This window comes from Nycticebus coucang, chromosome 12, assembly GCF_027406575.1.
Source record: "Nycticebus coucang isolate mNycCou1 chromosome 12, mNycCou1.pri, whole genome shotgun sequence".
In the NCBI taxonomy this organism is placed as follows: domain Eukaryota; kingdom Metazoa; phylum Chordata; class Mammalia; order Primates; family Lorisidae; genus Nycticebus; species Nycticebus coucang.
Window position 1 is genome coordinate 14,491,544 of NC_069791.1, and position 18,784 is coordinate 14,510,327.

Genomic DNA, 18,784 nt, shown 5'->3' on the forward strand with positions numbered 1-18,784 from the left:
CTCCCTCCCTTTGTATCTCAGTATTTGGAAGGTTCACATAACTTAGTGAACCAAGATTTCCCAAATGATCAACACCTGATAGTGCAAAGCATTCATGGGTTAAAGATTGACAGCACAAAATAGAGCAAAAGATTTTATTGTAAGAGAGTACAAAGTTACAGATATAGTATCAGATTTCACATTACAACTAACCAGTAAAGAAGCTGTTGAGTTTTAGAATGGCATCAAAGAGGAACATTCATAATTACATGAAAAGGCTATTAATATTGATCGTCTTCCCCTTTCCAAATTCCTATCTGTACGAAACTAGATTTTCTTCAAATACTGTAATCAAAAAAAAAAAAATACTGTAACACATTGAATGCCTGCATAAGCAGGTAAGATATGTTAGCTGTTTCCTATTAAATCACAGATTAAAGAGATTTGCAGAAATGTAAGCAATACACTTTTCTTCTTAATTATTCTGTTTTAGAAAACAGTTGATTTTTATAAAAAATGTATAATTTGTATTAATTGTGGAATGAGTTTATCATTATGTTTTAAGAAATGACTAAATATTTGCAAAATTTCTTAATTATAATTTCTAATATGATAAATTAAAAAAACATTTTTAAAAAGCTCTTTAGGCCCTTAATAACTTTTCAGGATATCAAGGAGTCTTAAATCCAAAAAGTTTAAGAATTGCTTCAGTAGAATAATCAAAATACTTTACAAAAACGAACTCAATAATTATAAACTGTTCTGAGCCTTCAAAATATAGAGAACTGGGTAGGAAATGGATGGGCAGATGTCTCAAGGCGCTCGTAGAAGATGCAGCAGTAAAGGAGACTGACACATGACCTGAAATGTGCTGTGGGGAAACCGAACAGTTCTTACTAAGCCAACAGAGAGATGGTCGTGTATGTGTGTATGCTGCTGTTGGGCAGCAGAGAGGGCTGAGTAGGAGCACAAGCTCTGGAGTCACATGGACCTGGGTTCGAATCTTGGCTTAAACACCTACTAGCTATTTAACCTTGGATAAGTTAATCTCTCTAGGTGTCAGTTCTTTTAGTCATTCTTCCAAAGAAGCAGCAAGAGAGTCCTGGGGCAAAGAACATTACTACCTTGTGGGGTGTCTAAGCAAGTTTTGGCAGGCTGCCATAGTCTCTAGGAAACTATGTTTTCCACATGGGGAAATTAGAGGAAGTGAACATTTTCATACAAAGCAGGAGATCTCAGAAGCCTGGTTTTATTTTTTGAACTAGGAAGCAAATCAGTACAACTCTGTACTAAAGCCTACAGAATAATCAGAAACCATTCAACAGCAAGGCATTAAAAAGCACCAAGGTATTCAATTAACTACCTCAGTGATGGCTCTCAAGACAGGGGCAGTATTACCACAAAGCCACAATCATATTTTTCCCCAAAAGAGGCTGAACTAAGAGAAAGCAGAGGTGAAGGTTAGACAGAGATGGCTCCAGGCCATAAAGAAGGCCCAGAAGGGGTTAAATCAGATTTCCCAAAGTCTTGCACTCATTTGCCCAATAATATCTGAATGCTAAGCCATGTGCAAAGAAGCAGACCTTGGCTTAAGACCTTATCTAAGTGAGGATAGTATGAACATAAATAAACATACGCATATAAGAGAAAAAGACAGTGGAAACACTGCCATAAACATTAACTATAACCTGTTCTATTCCTGCAGACTTGTCAGCATTTCTTTAAAAGGAGGAATTAAATGGCTTAGGAATTGGATTTTGGTAGTGGTCTTTGAAATCCAAAAATACTTATCATGTGAGATATTTATAGTAATAAAATGCTCAGGAATAATCCCTAAGTCCCCGTCCCTCTCTTTGTCTTAGTTTCCCCATTTATCAAAGTTGGGAAAAACTAGAGGCTTTTCATCTTCTATAGGCTTACTTATCACCATGATACTGTGTATCAAAAATAATTAACTAGTGGAACTTGCCATGTTCAAATAATTAGTCCTACACATTCCCTGACTCCCACCATTATTATTACCATAATTACCTACAATTATACATCAGAACTGACCAAGGGGCTGCAACCAACTGGTCAACATGTGGAGGTGTTCAACGTAAAGAAGTAGGGCTACCATACTGGTACATACACGTGATGCATACTCAGTGTATGGAAATTAGGTCAACTTAAGGAAGTAGTCAACTATGGAGGTTTTACTGTATATAATTTTTAAATAAAGATGTTTGAGCTAAATTCTGACGTCTCCATGCTAAGAGGAGAAAACTCTTCCTGAAATCTTAGAACATGAGGCTTGCAGGTGTAACATATACCTCATGCCGCAGGGGATCAGGTAGCCTGAGGGCTGGCTTTTACCTCAGAGAAGGGAAGGCAGGATTAGAGGAGGAGCAGAGGAGAACAATAAGGAGCACAGAGAGATAGGACTGAGGAGGCTGGGATGGGCCTGGAAAAGGCAGGGACAAAGGATAAAATCAAAATCAAGCAGAACTAGCAAAATCAGAATTTTTAGGCTTATTTAACCCAATGCAAAGAGTTTACCTGATTCATGATGGAAAACTTCCGCCCTATTCTGTTGTCTGGCAGCCGAAAGGCCTTCCTCCTCATACCGTCCTCTGATTCTGACTTAAACACCTTCTCAGGATCTCCCTTCTCCTCTCCTTCAGAGAGTTCTTTTTGCTTCCTCTTCTTTCTCCTGTTACGTCTTTCCTTGGCACTCTTTGAACTGAGTTTAGAAATTTCAGATGAGCTCCGAGGAGAGCCCCCGCCTTCTTCACCTTCTTCCTCTATGGCATCTTCTGAGACAGTTCCTGCAGAGGTGGCCATCGCTGCAGCCTAGGAAAGGAGGCACAGCGACAGACCAGACCAGAAGCATTTAACTGGAGCTACCCGAAGCCAACCAATTAGTCCTGAGCATTCCCTTCTCGTAGACAGAGAAAGGATGGAAAAAAGAAGAAGGAAGGAAACCCAGCCTGTTAGAATAGGCTCTTCAAGGCCTGGCTGCCTCTACATTCTAGCTGAAATTTGTATTCTGGCACACAGCCCTAAGTGATCAGAGCAGAACCCAGTGGCGTGATTTGCTCTCTAGAGTATCTCAAACAAGAACTTGCTTGTCTTCTTGGTACCAAAGGATCCCTTCTGAGCAAGTCTGAAAATGAAAGTTTAGAAACTACATTATATATAATGGGCCCAACGATATAAAAATATATGCATATTTGGATAAAGATTAGAGAGTTGTTAGGGTGATGGGATCACAAGTGTTTTCCAAATTTTGCTTTAATATTTTGCCTGTATCTTCTTTTTAATTATAAATAATACTTTTTTATGATCACAGAAACCCTAATGTTTTCTCAACAAAATACTCTGCTTATGGGAAACACTATATAAACTGCTTTGGTCACGTTTTTCTTTCCAGTCATCTTTACCAGTTGAACACTGAACAGCTGGGAAATTCAACAAACGATATTAACAATTTGGCCATTAAGACAAAGGAAATAATTCAATCAGTCATATGCAGTTGTTACTTGGGTTACTGTAATCAGATCATTGACCTCTATTTGAAAATGTACCTAGAAACGATCAATTGCAGTGGCAATCAGATGGGGCCTTAGTCATCACGATCTGGCAGGAAGGCCTGTTGTAAAGAATTCATCACCAACCTGTGCCTCTTCCTGTTGCTTTTTAAGTTGCTCCAACATTGCTTTGAACTCAGCCTCTTTTTGCTCTGCTTCTTCCAGTGTTGCCTGATTCTGCTCTTCATAAGCCATGGCCACCACAGCTAAGATCAAGTTCACCAGATAGAAAGAACCCACAAAGATGACCAAAACAAAAAAGATCATGTATGTTTTCCCAGCTGCTCGTAAAGTCTGCAAAGACAAAGACCATTTTCTGAGTCACTTGCATCAAATGAACCAGGCTGGAAAAAACTTGTGGATCTAGTTTCTCTGCAGGGGCACTGCTTGCATTTTGAACAGGACCATTCTTTCTTGTGTCCCCAGTTGAATAGACTCCTTTATCCTCAACTAAATGGCAGTAGTATCGCTCATCCATTGGGACAAAAAAAAAATCTCCCTCATCTCCAAATATTCCCTATATACTTCTTTCTGAGAAGGAGGCTTGCTTTTTTTTTTTTTTTAAAGTAAAAAAATGCTCTGGGCTGAAAATTAAATTTGACTTTGTTAGTTGGTTCTAAAACAAATATAAAGAAAAGAATATAAGAATTCAGCTCATTTATCTACAGGTCCTCAAAGAGTGTTCACAGAAAAATTTTACCTTTGAAACGCAGTCCATGTCACAGAAAGTCCCCATCTTGAGTGACCTTATCCTTTTGCAATAAGATGGGTATTAAAAGAGGGATATAACCAAATGACATAAAAGGTAGTAAGGAGGAATAAAATAGGAAGGAAGATCCTTGGCCTATTGTTTTTATTAAACAGTGAGCAAATGGATATCAAAAGAAAAAAACAGGTTTTGGGTTATGTATATGTCAACCACCATAACTAAGTTTCCTTTTTTATTCTTTTTTTTTTTTTTTTTTGTAGAGACAGAGTCTCACTTTATGGCCCTCAGTAGAGTGCCGTGGCCTCACCCAGCTCACAGCAACCTCCAACTCCTGGGCTTAAGCGATTCTCTTGCCTCAGCCTCCCGAGTAGCTGGGACTACAGGCACCCGCCACAACGCCCGGCTATCTTTTGGTTGCAGTTTGGCCGGGGCCGGGTTTGAACCCGCCACCCTCGGTATATGGGGCCGGCGCCCTACCGACTGAGCCACAGGCGCCCCCCCCTTTTTTATTCTTTCAACCACAAATATTTAATGCAATTTAGCATAAATCACAAATACTTCATGAGAAAGATTCAACCTGAGGGAACTCTAGGCTAACAGAAAATTAAGAATTAGGGCAGTGCCTGTGGCTTCAAAGGACTAGGGTGCCGGCCCCACATGCAGGAGGTGGCAGGTTCAAACCCAGCCCCGGCCAAAAATTGCAAAAAAAAAAAAAGAAAATTAAGAATTAATTCAGGAATTTGAACTAGAAGCTTCCCTTAAAGAGGTTCCTTCACGCATGAAGGGGACATGTTTCTTATTCTCAAAGTAGTTGGCATCATGCAATGCTAGAGTAAAAGAGAAAACAATGACTTGTCATTAAATTTCTAAGCTGGAAGACCCTTAGCAATCTCCTACACTAACTTTTCCATCACAACCAGCAAAGCTAAATAATGGTGCCGATCTTACTTTTTTTTGAGACAGAGTCTCACGTTGTTGCCCTCGGTACAATGCTGTGGAGTCACAGCTCACAGCAACCTCAAACTCCTGGGCTTAAGTGATTCTCTTGCCTCAGCCTCCCAAGTAGCTGGGACTACAGGTGCCTGCTATAACGCCTGACTATTTTTTGTTACAGTTGTCATCATTTTTGTTTAGCTGGCCTGGGCCTTGGTGTATGTCACTGGCGCCATAACCACTGTACTATGGGCACTGAGCCAGTGCTGATCTTATTTTTATCTGTACAGCCTGCTTGAACCACTCCAAAGGTGTTACAAATCTCAAAGATGTTGATATATAAGGTACTTGTAAATAGAAATCCCATCTTTAAAAAATCTAGTATAGTACCTTACACAAAGGGGCAGCTAGTATTTTTTAAACAGATACCCTAAGCCCCAAAATCCAAAAGGAGAAATGCTGCAGATGGTGAAACAATAGGAAGTAGGGAGAGAAAGCGGATGCTCAGGCCAGGAGGGAGCTGCCAAGGCTGTGAGCTTTACACCTATACATACACAACTGAGCACTCAAGAAACGGGCATGATTCCCTAGCAAGTAAACCTGGAGATAGGTAGAGGAGTGCATGCATGCGTGTGCGTGTGCGTGTACGTGTGTATGTATGTGTGTGGAGAGAGAGAGAACAGGGAGGAGAGGTGGGAGAATTCACTTGACACTGTGAGCTGGCTAACTGTGAGAAATACCATCCTTAGATGCTACTATGTATAAAATGTCTTCACTAAATGTCACTCACACAGAATGCTCCCACCCCACATATCCTCATACAAACTCCATCACCAAAGACAAAGAGGTATTACTCACCAACTGATACAAGTTTTCCCAATAGTCCTGGGTCATAAGGCGAAATAATGCCAAGAAGGCCCAGCTGAAAGTATCAAAGCTGGTGTAACCATAGTTGGGGTTCCTTCCTGCTTTCATACACTGGTATCCCTCTGGGCATTGTCTGAAGAGAGAGGGAAATTTAGGACTTTCCAACATAATTCCATTCTGTCATAACCGTGGAGATAATAAATAACATAATTCCACACACTCCATGACCTTAGAGATAATAAATAACCCTCTACATAAGCAAGCCAAAAATTTGGAAGAAATTAAAAAAAAAAGGTAAAAGAAGGAAATAAGTAGCTAGTCATTTTCTGGGGACAGTATAATCTGGTATGCCCCCTCAAAAATGCAGATTCCTACCCTGTTTCCCCGAAAATAAGACAGTGTCTTATTTTAAGGTGTGCTCCTGAAGATGCGCCAGGTCTTATTTTCAGGGGACGTCTTATCTTTCCTGTAAGTAGGTCTTATTTTCAGAGGATGTCTTATTTTCAGGGAAACAGGGTAAGTCTTACCCGAAACCTAGGAATTAAAAGCTCTGGCTATGGGATCTATGAATATGTTTTCTTTTTTTCTCTCCTCTTTTTTTAATTTTTTTTGAGACAGAATTCACTATGTTGCCCTGGGTAGAGTCCTATAGCATTACAGCTCACAGCAACCTCAAACCCTTGGGCTTAAGAGATTCTCTTTCCTCAGCCTCCCAAGTAGCTGTCACTATAGGTGCCTACCACAACAGCTGGCTATTTTGTTGTTGTTGCAGTTCTTATTGTTGTTTGGCAGGCTCAGGCCAGGTTCAAACCCGCCAGTCCTGGTGTATGTGGCCAGTACCCTAACCACTGAGCAATGGGTGCTGAACCAAACCCAGCTAATTAAAAAAAACTTTTTTATTGAATCAGGGTTTTGCTATGTTGTCCAGGCTTTCTTGAACTCCTGGCCCTCAAGTTATCCTCCCAACTTAACCTTCTGAGTAGCTGGGATTAAAGATATGAACTACTGTGCCTGGCTCTGAATGTGCGTTTTTAAGAGGCACGTCAGGTGATCTTATGCACGCCACTGTCCCAGATTGATATCAATGTATAATCCATCAGTTCCACTTAGCTACTATCCAATTGGCATAAGACTAGAGGTCCCTCTTAATTGTTTTTGTTCTCTTAACATTCTTTGTGACAACCTAAGACACAACAGAGATTTCAGTGACCTCAGTTATACCATTTCTTCTGCTTTTAAACCCACCTGATATTTCTCTCAATGTAATTTCTGGAATCTACTCTAACACAGAAATGAAATGGACTGCTAGTTGTCATGATAAAACACCAATTCCTAGAGGACCAATATACTCTGAATAATGATGTTATCATCCTATATTTACATTGCCCTGCTTATAAAGCACATTCATGTATGATGTGCAATTGGGTCCTTATAGTAACTGTGAGGAAGAAAGAACATGGCTTATTAAATCCATTTTAGGGATGAAGAAATTGAAGCACAGAAGAGTTAAATGTCCTACCAAAGGTCTTAGAGCTAGAAGGAACAGATTCAGGACTCAAATATTATGCCGCTACCCTTTTCTCTCCCCCATGCTGTCAGGCCTAACATATTTTGGGTCACTCTTGAATGCTAACCCATCACGAAGACAATGTCGTTACTCTCCATTGTATTAATTGTGCTAAGGTAGGATGAGGGGAGTCCACAGAGGTAGGTAAGCTATCTGGTGTTACTGATTCTATCCCTAGCCTTTTATATCTTTCTTTGATTTTGCTTTGAGACTATAGGCACCTTCACTTACTAGTGAAATGTCAACTTTAGACAGACAAATATGAAATAGAAAATCTCTGCCAACCAATAGGTCAGACTCAATTGTAGAGTATATCATGAAGTAAAAATACTGCCCATTTTGATCCAATTAATAATAGGTACATATTTTAAGGAAGGAGAGTAAAATTAGGTGAGCTACTTACCCAGCATCAGAACTGTTCCCACAAAGTAAAGGTTCTAACATGCCAGCAACCGTGTAAAAGTTTGCTAGAAAAGTTGGAAGAGGCAAGAAATGAACAGACAGATTTAAGTGGATGAGAGAACAAGGTTGCACTGCTCCTACCTCACTCCAGCAGAAACAGTTATTGATTTTGGCTCATATAAATATTTTCTGACAGCAGTGAAAGCTGATAAGAATTCTTTCCCATTAATGATTTTCCTATATATTTATAAAATAAAAGTGCTACCCTGAAGTCCTTGGTGCAATGCTTTCTCAGAGTTATCTGGCCTCCACTCATACTTCAAATCTATATGCAGATTCTAGTACTTAAATCATAAGAGCCTAAAAGTAAGTGTTCTGGTTTTTATACTCCTAATTTATACAACTTTATTCTTCTATTCTTATAACTTCTCTTTATCAAAGATATTCTAGAACTCCTCACTGGTCACTAGTCACCATGTCCTTCTTTTTTTCCTTTTTTTTTTTTTTTTTGAGACAGAGTCTTACTCTTATTGCCCAGGCTAGAGTGCAGTGGCATCATGGCTCATAGGAACCTAAAACTCCCAGCTCAAGCGATCTTCTGCCTCAGCCTCCCAAGTAGCTGGGATATTTTCTAATTTTTGTAGAGCCAGGTCTTGCTCTTGCTCAGGCTGGTCTTAAATTCCTGGCCTCAAGCAATCCCTCTGCCTTCACCTCTCAGAGTGCTAGGATTACAGGCCTGAGCCACTGTGCTCTGCCACCATGTCCTCTTTTACATTAGAAGGCAATTTTCCCTTTCCTGAATGTGTCCCTAAAATCTTTGCAACATTTTCCTATCGCTACTTAACTGACTTTATTCCCTTAGGAGTAATAGTGATATTGCTAACTTTTTTTCATTAGTTTATAAATCACTATACCAAATTTTCCTTAAGGGAAAATCCAAGTACTTTGGTTCTTCAAAATTATTAAAACTGTTTAACTGTAATAGGGTAAATGGTGCATTAGAGATTACCTGATTGCTGAGACCAGATTGTTCCCTCAGGTCTTAGTAGTACCAAGCAAGCTTAGGTTCCACAGGTATAACCTGGACTAAATGTTTAAGCATTCCAGGTAATACAGCCAGGGAAAAAGAATTTTTATGAAACTTCTAAGCCTGAACTTCAAAGCAAAAGTTTAGGAGTACATACAAAGAATCTATAAAGTTTCATTTGGTTTTAAAGGAGGAGAAAATGGAGAGAGAGCTAATGTTTGCGAGCTTCTGAATAAAACCCTACCTGGAGGAAAGGCAGTAATGTCACAAAACTACCTTCAAGAGCACTACCTTCCTTTCTGGCCCCAACTACGTTTTAGTATCAGTGGTGATGTCTGACCATATAAACTAGGGATAGGCTTTCCCTTTTCCTTCTGCAGAGAAGGGGCCACCTACTTTTATTGTTGATATACTCTTCCCAATCAAAGCCTTTGGTGCCATTTTCAAGATAGCTCTCATTGAAGTTTATGGGCCACACAACACACTTGTTCCGAAGGTTCCCCATGAATAGCTGCAGTCCAATCAGGGCAAAAACACTCAGGCAGAACACTGTCAGGATCATCACGTCTGACAGCTTCTTCACAGACTGAATCAGGGCACCTACAATTGTCTTCAAGCCTGGGAAGACAGAACCCCTAGAGTCAGAGTCACCTCAAAGCCCTCCCCACCTCCCCCCCCATCCTCCCTCTTACCCAGTGGCTTCTACTATTCCCCACAACACCACCTTTGAAATATGATCACTTTATTTCTATACCAAGGGAATAAAAACGGGTCATCAAAATCATCAATTTTCCAGAATTATCCATTTTAAAGTCAATATTTTCTAAAAATCAAAAGAAAGCTTCTTCTACCAATTATGTGGCTCATTTCTTCCTGGAAATCCTTTCCTGCCTCTGATTATTTTTTGGTTCCCCAAATGAGCCAACCTCTTTACAAGCCTCAGGGCCTTCACATGTGCTTGGAATGCTCCTTTCCATCACCTAGTTCTCTGTGCCTAACTCCTACTCATGATCCAAGTCTCAGTTTAAACATCAATTCCTCCAGAAAGCCTTCCCTGAGTGTACAACTCTTCTTTCCTCACCTAATACTTTTCCTCTGCAGCATTTATCATGATTACAATAAACTTTTTTATGCCTGTCTTGTTCACAGCTTATATCTATTAGTGCCTAGCCCACAGCAGGTACCTAGTAATATTTGACGAAAAAAATAAAATAAAAAAATCAGGGACTGAGGAGGTTTCCAGGTTGTAAAGAGAACCACCGAGAAATTAAAAAGCCAATTAATAAGAAGATATGATAATATTTTCCCCAGAGCTCTGGAAATGCCAATGTATTAAAAAGGTCAATTATTATCAACCAGTATTTATAGTTTGCCTTTCCATTCTACAAATACACCTCTGTATCACATATATGCCCTGCTTTCTACAATGACCATTTTCTGTCCTAGATGAAAAACAAACCCTTACAAACTCTTTTTAATTTGGGATTTAATTGAGAGCCACTGGTTCAGACTTAGACCTGAAGGTGGATTTCTTAATTCCACAGGGAGAGATCAGTGACCCACGCTGGGTCAACATGAGTCTACATGTGGCTCCCCGTGGCATACCTAGACATCAGGCTGTCCATGGGACATGGCAAATAAAGCACTGGACACTCCTGGTGGCCAATGTGCCAACGTGAACAAGAGGTAGGTGTTGAGCCTTGACACACAGGCCTCAAGAGGGGCCTCATCCCTGGTCCACTTCAGAAGGCAAGAATATTGGACTGAATTTCAAAGAAATCCTAATTCTGGGTTTGAAGTGTACAGCTGGGTAGATAATCACCAATCTTAACCAAGTTATGCCATTTACTTGGGTGATCTAAGCAATATACCTAACCTCTTGGCATCTCAGCTTTTCTCACCTTTACAATGGGGATAATTATAGTTGAATATCATAGAGTTGTTGATTAAGCATGATTCATATAAAACACTTAACAAAGCAGTAAATAGGTCAAATATTAACAATTATTGTCTGTACCTCAGATTACTTATCTATGAAAAGGGATTTAAAATACCAACCTCATTGGGTTAATGTGAGGTTTAACTAAGATAGTAAGTGTAAAATATCTAGTATGGTGTGTACCACATAGCCAGCACTTAACACTTGTTAGTTACCACTGTTATATGTAAGTTATGTACCTTGCTGTATGTCTTCAAAGGCACAAGACTGAGACACTGCTTAGGGCTAACCTCATCTGATGTTGATTGAATGGGTGGTATGGACATGACTCTTCTTTTGCTGTATTTTGCAAGTAATCACCTAGAATTTTCAAAGTTAAGCTCAATAAAATTTTTGATCAGAGTCCAATAGCAGCAACAGATACTGTGCCTAGCACAGGACCTGGCACAAAGCAAGCACTTAATAAATTTTTATTGGAAGAGTAAATGAATGAGAAATGTTTCCCTCCTTACACAGAAACCCTAAAAGAGACTTAAGGAGAATTAAAGAATAAAGAGCCAAGACTTAGATTGCAGTGATGCAGAGCTGTGCAGAGGCCTGTACTTTCTTACAGATTGGGCCTTCCATGGCCACTCTGGCCACAAGGGGATTAGGAAGAGCTTGCCTGGGCTCCAAGAAACAAGACATTGCTCATCTGATTCCTTTTCTCCTCACGGGGCTGTGCAGAAAGAATAGCAGACTGAGAATCAGAAAGCAAGAATCCTGTCCTGGTTCTCTCACCACTTATGACCCACTGTGCTTCAGGTCAAATTTAAGTCACCTCTCACAGTCTCATTTTCTCATCTATAGAATGTGGATAAAAAGCACCACATGGCAGTGTGTCTTAGAGAAGGAGCTGAAGAATCTTCTTTTAAGAAGTCTTTAAAAATTTCAGAAATTCCAAGGGTTTAGGTATATTGCTTAAGTCATGCAATTAAGTGACAAAACTTGGTTAAGATATTTATTTATTTGTTTAAGTAGCTGAAGTTGCAAACCATCTTTTATACCTCAGGCCCTGAGAAACCCTATCATAATCATAGAGCTAGTTTAAAAGGTATTGGTTGAATAAAATAGAAGGCAGCCATCAAGAAGTAAGAATAGTTCTAGTGCTATGGAACTTATTTCCATACAGTTGCTGAGGAATAGAAAAGTCCTTGTTATATTTTGACTTGGTTGAGGTGGATCTATACTGGGTCAATAATTCAACTGCAGGCTTCTAAAATCATGCAGGCCTACTGTTACCAAAGTCAAAGAGTGATTTTAAAAAATATTTGAATGGTACTGAAGAATGGGATTTCTTTCTGAAGAGCTTACACAGCCATCACTCCTGATAGTTCTCACCTGTCTGAACACAGGATCATTACTCATTCAAGGCCCTTCCTATTGTTAAGTTAACCAAATTGAGAAATGAGCTGTAAACTGTTATTTGTATTTGTACAAGAGTACAATACTACAAAACCATCAAACCAATAAGTCTGTGTTATAAATTAAATACCACACAGTTTTAGTGTGAGTGTAATCTGATTTTCCTGGGCTGGGAACCCTGCAGGGGTCCTCAAACTGTGGCCCGCAGGCCACAAGTGGCCGTGTGATTGTATTTGTTTCTGTTTTGTTTTTTTACTTCAAAATAAGGTATGTGCGATGTGCATAGGAATTTGTTCATAGTTTTTTTTTTTTTTTTTTACTATAGTGCAGCCCTCCAACGGTCTGAGGGACAGTGAACTGGCCCCCTGTTTAAAAAGTTTGAGGACCCCTGCTTTAGACAGTTCCGAGACCATATGACTAGAAATTCCAGGTTGTGAACTCCAATATCCCCTGTTCTATAAAGGTGGGCTCTTAGCCAGCTATGTTTGTACAAAGTCGCCCCTTCTCTCTATAGTTACAAATGTCAGGGTGGACATTTGACTTAAATCCAGATTCTTTCCTACACGAATGTGGAAAAGATAGTTGAGTAATCTTCTCATGTGGTAGAAATGGTAATAAATAAATAAATAAATTCGGGAGCTAAGCAGCAGCCATCTTCTGTCATTGTATTAAGATGTGTTTGAGAAGTAAAGGAAGTTAGTATGCTAAGAGAGAAAAACGAAGTAGACATATGTGAAGAGAGATGGAGACCATGTACTTCTGCTACCTGTAGCTTTCTAGCTCCATATTCTGGTTTCTACTGGCTCCAAGAAGCCCAAGAGCATTCAGTCCTTGGGTTCCCTGAATTATTCCTGTGTCTTTTTATTTGCAATCAGAAATAATCAGCTAATCTATCATCTGTACATGGAACTCAGCACTTTCCTGGAGCTGAACCTGAATGCTCACAATTGGTTGGTTTAATATCCCTTCTCTTCTCCATAAATCAGATGGTGCTGCTGAAGACCTCTGCAAACATGAGCCCAGAAGGCTAAAACAAACAAATACATTTCTTCAAGTGTTTTACTTCGAAGTCTAAGGCTCAAAACATCTTGTTGGTGAGAGTTTTTATCTTTCAAGAAGTTTAAAGTAGTGCTCGCTTCGGCAGCACATATACTAAAATTGGAACGATACAGAGAAGATTAGCATGGCCCCTGCGCAAGGATGATACGCAAATTCATGAAGCGTTCCATATTTAATAAAAAAAAAAGAAGAAGTTTAAAGTAAAAACTTAGTTGGAAATGGTGTTCAGCTGCTTATACCTCAGAGGTGCTCAGAGAAACAAATCTTAATTAAGCAAGAATAGTTACTAAACAACATTAACTATAGGCATCTAATATGTTACTCTCCAAGATTCTCATCCAGATCACTAAAGGAAAGTTAGAAGGCACAGGAAAAAGAAAGGTGATGCAGCTTAATGTCTGTAGGTGAAGGAAGGCACACAACTGCATAGCAATATTAAATGTAAACAGTCACTGGAGCATACACTAGTCTCAGCCAAGACTCTTCTTCTATTAGGGTTGATAATTGCAAATAACCGTGTCTACAGACACCGGTGCCAGTTTATGGAGATGATGTCACCAATGCATTTCCTAGGCTCAAGTTCTACAGTCTTGCCAGTAGTGGCTGCCCAACATACTAGTAAGCACAGCTAAGCAAAAATGCTCTCTGGTACCATCAACACAGGTCAATACAGGCAAGAAGTTTCTGGTAGAATTCCTGACTTGATGCAAGTGAGAAAGAAGAATGCCGCTGCTCCGGCTGTGCAGAGAGGCTGCCTTGCTTATTCTACCAGATCACAGCATCACATGCCAGAACAAGCAAGACACTGACTGAAAACCGATTATCCCAAACAGAGCAGAATGCGCCTTCCAATGACTCCTACACAACAGAGAGTGCAGCAGAAGCCACGTGGGGGCTAACTGGACAGTGAGAACTCTTGGGAAAGACTAACATTAACTAGCTAGCACTGGTATGTGTCTGAGCAGAGCAGTTAACATAGTTACTACAGACCAACAAAAGACAGCTGAATCCAATGTACAGAAAGGTCAGCTACCAGAGAGGAAATTGATATTTAAGGAATTGAGAGACAGGTGAAGCCACTGCTATAGAATTCTACTCCACTCTATGTTCAAAGGCACCTCTGAGCCTCCGTGTCACCTTTCATAATACCTGGCAATCCCTTGTGCAAAGGACCAAAGCCTGGCTTTGTGGTATATCCAGAGAAATAAGTCATGAATATAGAGACCAAAATTTTCTACCACGGTGATGGCCAGCTTATAAATAAAGTTAATTGATATTCCCTAGTACGTAGCTCAGGTTGAGAAATTTAAGCAATGTTAGGCAACATGAGGTAATTCCTCTACAAAATTAATATTGGTATGGGCCTCTGTAGCAGTAACCAGCAGTTGTCAACCAGGGGAAAGAACAAGTCCCTAGTTCCCAGAGTTAGATTTGGGTTCAGGTAAGTCCTGGGTGTAAAGTAGTGTCTCATCAACTTTTCTGCAAATGTAATCTTCACATTGATAGCTGTTCAAGGTTCTTCAGGTCAAGAGTAATTTGGGAGAGATTTGGAGGCCACATATTATTTACTTGGGGCCAGATTCACACCACAAAGTGTGCCCTAAACTAAACTAGCTCTCAAAGGTGGGTCTGTGAGATCCTGTATTTTTCTACTTAGGAACAGGGCTAAACGTTAGTTATCTTTTTCAAGAAGCAATGTGGAAAAAAGATAGATACAAAAGCAGTAGCATTGGGGCGGTGCCTCTGGCTCAAAGGGGTAGGGCGCCGGCCCCATATGCCAGAGGTGGCGGGTTCAAACCCAGCCCCAGCCAAAAACTGCAAAAAAAAAAAGCAGTAGGATTAAAATTTTAAAGAAACAGTGAGTGTGAATGCAGTCTTAACACAGTTTATATTTCCCTTCATGATGCAGCAAAAATTGCTACGTTCACAATGTATACATTTAAAGAAAATGTTTTGTTTTCAAACACTGGAATGGGAAGTAGAAGGGTTCATCATTTTCCCTGCTTCCTATCTGATCCCACTGGGTTAGGAGTGAATGGAACAGAAACAAAACCAAAGAAATAAAATATCCAAGAGAAAACAATAAAGAAAATACAACTTTAAAGAATGAACATGGAATGATTTTTTTTTTGAGACAGAGTTTCACTATGTCGCCCTGGGTAGAGCACGTGGCGTCACAGCTCACAGCAACCTCAAACTCCTGGGTGTAAGCGATTCTCTTGCCTCAGCCTCCCAAGTAGCTGGGACTACAGGCGCCCGCTACAACGCTGGCTATTTTTTGGTTGCAGTTGTCATTGTTGTTTTAGGAGGCCTGGGCCGGACTTAACTTGACAGCCTCGGTGTATGTGGCCAGCGCCCTACTCACTGAGCTACAGGCGCCAAGCCAACATGGAATGATTTTAAGTAATGAGTAGAAAAGTACTGCTTTGGGGAAGCCATTTTAATGACAATGAAAAGCAACGGACAAGTCAGCTTCTCCTAATCAGTCCTGCTTACACCAGGAAGTGCTGCTCTCTAAGCCCAAGAAAACTCCCTTGAGATTCCTACCCTCTCTTTGGGCATGTCAGCCCTGTAGTGTATAATCAGAGCATGTAGAATATAAAGCTTCTGTCAGAGTCATTTGTACCCAGGACCCAGATAAATACAAAGTAAAAACAAAATTTCAAGACATATAAACTTTTAGACAGAATATTTCAATGCCAAGTTGAACCCGGAAAATTCCAGACCAAAGAAAATTCAGAAATGGTCTCCAGTGTAACTGATCCTCTTTATGCAGAGTTTGCATTCACTGTTCTTCAAGTTGATGCCTCTGGACTAAAAGGCAAACCATGAACTATACGTATCAAAGTTTCAAGTTAACGAACAGAAAGGGTTAGAATGTGGATTTGGTCTTTTCTAAGCTATAAGAAGATTCTAAAGCAAAGCATTTCTTATACAAAAGGTTGGAGCTAACTGATACACCCTACTTTCCAATATTCCAGAGTCCTAGAGGCCTTGAGACAGTCAGAGAATCTACCTAAGATGTGAAGAGGGAGGACAGCATCACCCCAGGTGAAGTGGGAATGAGTGCTCCACCAAAGGAAGAAGGGTCATCGGGGGAGTGGGGACTTGAGTTTTGTGAGATCTTGCAGACTAGTGTCAGCCCTGTGGTTGCTCTCAATTCCATTCTGTTTTTGGCAGTTTTGGCAAAAACCTACGATCAAACTGGGAATAGGATAAGGAAAAGGCAGCAACTATTCCACGGACCTGATCCATGAAAAAACTTGATATACAAAACAATGTTTTCCTAAGGGGGAACTATGGTCCAGTTCTACCACAGGAGTCAAAATGACATAGATTTCCAAGCAAGAGAAGAGCCCAGATCCACTGTGCTCCTGCCTCTGAAGAACACCTGGGTAGTAGGTAGGCAGGAAAAGAGTGACAGCCCTCTGGGGGAGAAAGCATAATAGAAAGTTCAGAATTTCACATGGGCTGAGAGAAGACTCTCCCTGAGGAAGATGTCATTTACTGCATTTTTCTTAATAATTCTAAACGGTAGAATGGGGAGCAGCAAAAGGACTGAGATTGAAAGTCACACTTTAATTCAAGAACCAAAGAGAACACTTACTGACAGTGATCTGTTATTGGCTTTACTACCCTGAAGGTTATTTCCCATCCCAGTTAGCCTCCCAAAGCCAGCTTGATTGGGGATGTGTCTAGAAATAGGAATCTTGGAATCTATTTCAAACTGTGAGGCTTATGTCTAAATCTTGATACAAACCCTTTCTTTGGGCTTAAATTTCTTCTTTATAATAACTACTATTACCTACTACAATCATTTTTGGAGCACTGCTATGGGCCAGGCACTGCTGGACACTATATATATGTAGTATCTATATGTGTATTAAGGATAAATAATGTGACATCAACTGACAGTTATCCTCGCAGAACTGCACAGTGGTCAAAAGTTAATAAAGACAGAAGCTATGAGCTAGACTAGAGACAGCATCTGCTGCCCCAGTTAGTGAACAGAATACAGCTTTCCAATTTAATTCTGGAAGAGAAGTTTTGAGATCACAAGAACATAAAGAGACAGATGCCTTGCAGAGTAAGTTGGGGGAAGTGAGCAGAAAACATGGGATCATATTTAAAAGGGGCCAGAGGAGGACACAGACCAAAGGGAAAATGAAAGTAAAGATCTGGCACTTAGATGCTTTAAAAAACAAAACAGGCCCATCAATGAGCAGTGTGAGGATGCCTGGAAAATAAGCTGGGCTTGCTGTTAAACGCATTTAAACTAGCCAGAAACTAAACCTTGATAAGTCTTGGTTGCAGTTTTATTTTTTTTCCAAGGACACATCCCAACTGATACCCAGCCTTTGGCGGTGATAAGGAGTCAGTTACCACTGCTAAAAATAAAGGAATTCACTTTTTTTTCTTCTTTGCTAATAGTTTTATCGAAATATAGTTCACATTCCATACAATTTACCCAATGAAGGTGTGTAGTTCAATGGTTTTAGTGTATCACAGGGTTGTTCATCCATCACTGAAGTCAGTTTTATAATGTTGTCGTGACTTCAGAAAGGAACCCCGTACCCTTTAGCTGTCGGTCCTTCTGCCCCTCCTTCCCCAGCCCTAAGCGATCACTAATCTACCTCTGTCACTATAGATTATATATAGAACACTATATGTTCCCTATTCTGAACATCTCATAAGAATGAGATCCTATGTGGTCACTTGCTTCCAGCTTCTTCTTTCATTTTGCATAATGTCTTCAAGTTTCATCCCTGCTGTGGCAGGGATGACATGTTCAATGTGTTGGTAGGGGATTCCTTTTTTTTTTTTTTAATAATTTATTTATTTTTATTGTTAAATCATAGCTGTGTACATTAGTGCAATCAAAGGGTACAACGTGCTGGTTTCATATACAATCTGAAATATTCTCATCACGGTACATCCTAGAATGGGTACAGACGAAACTTACTAAATGCAGAATACAAATGCCTACATACAGTAAGCTAAGAAAATGCCATGAAGGAATTCACCTTTAATAGGGCACTGATTTATCAGACCACTCCATGGCTCAAATTTGTAAATGGATAAACAGTGGTTTGCCATCCTTGAGGTTCTCAGTTAAACTACATTCCAAATCTGCCTTCTCCAGGATTCTACCTTTGTTCTTCCCTCTCTCTGATATTTAGATAATGTTGAAAAGGGGAAAAGAGAAGTATTTCTGAGTCAGCCATAAGGGGAACTACCATGTGATACCGAGAATAAGATGGCTGTGTTCTGTGTGTCTGTATTTCTACGAAACTGCTGTGAAAAACCTGGTAAAACCCGTAAGCAACAC

At 40.0% G+C, this 18,784-nt stretch overlaps 1 protein-coding gene and 1 non-coding gene across 4 annotated transcripts in view; one reads left to right on the forward strand and one right to left on the reverse strand.

Moving 5' to 3' along the window:
• The window catches only part of SCN8A (sodium voltage-gated channel alpha subunit 8), a 225,280-nt gene that overhangs the window by 92,264 nt on the left and 114,232 nt on the right, over positions 1-18,784 (reverse strand). For all 3 annotated transcript variants that reach the window (XM_053556312.1, XM_053556311.1, XM_053556310.1), the window contains 5 exons: positions 9,450-9,671; positions 8,028-8,091; positions 6,049-6,190; positions 3,636-3,842; positions 2,518-2,811 (listed from right to left, as the gene is read on the reverse strand). In XM_053556312.1, coding sequence (XP_053412287.1) covers positions 2,518-2,811; positions 3,636-3,842; positions 6,049-6,190; positions 8,028-8,091; positions 9,450-9,671 — 929 coding nt within the window. The remainder of the gene's footprint in view (positions 1-2,517; positions 2,812-3,635; positions 3,843-6,048; positions 6,191-8,027; positions 8,092-9,449; positions 9,672-18,784) is intronic.
• LOC128562842 (U6 spliceosomal RNA) lies at positions 13,525-13,631 on the forward strand. The gene has a single exon (XR_008373542.1). It is a non-coding gene; the product is annotated as a U6 spliceosomal RNA (small nuclear RNA).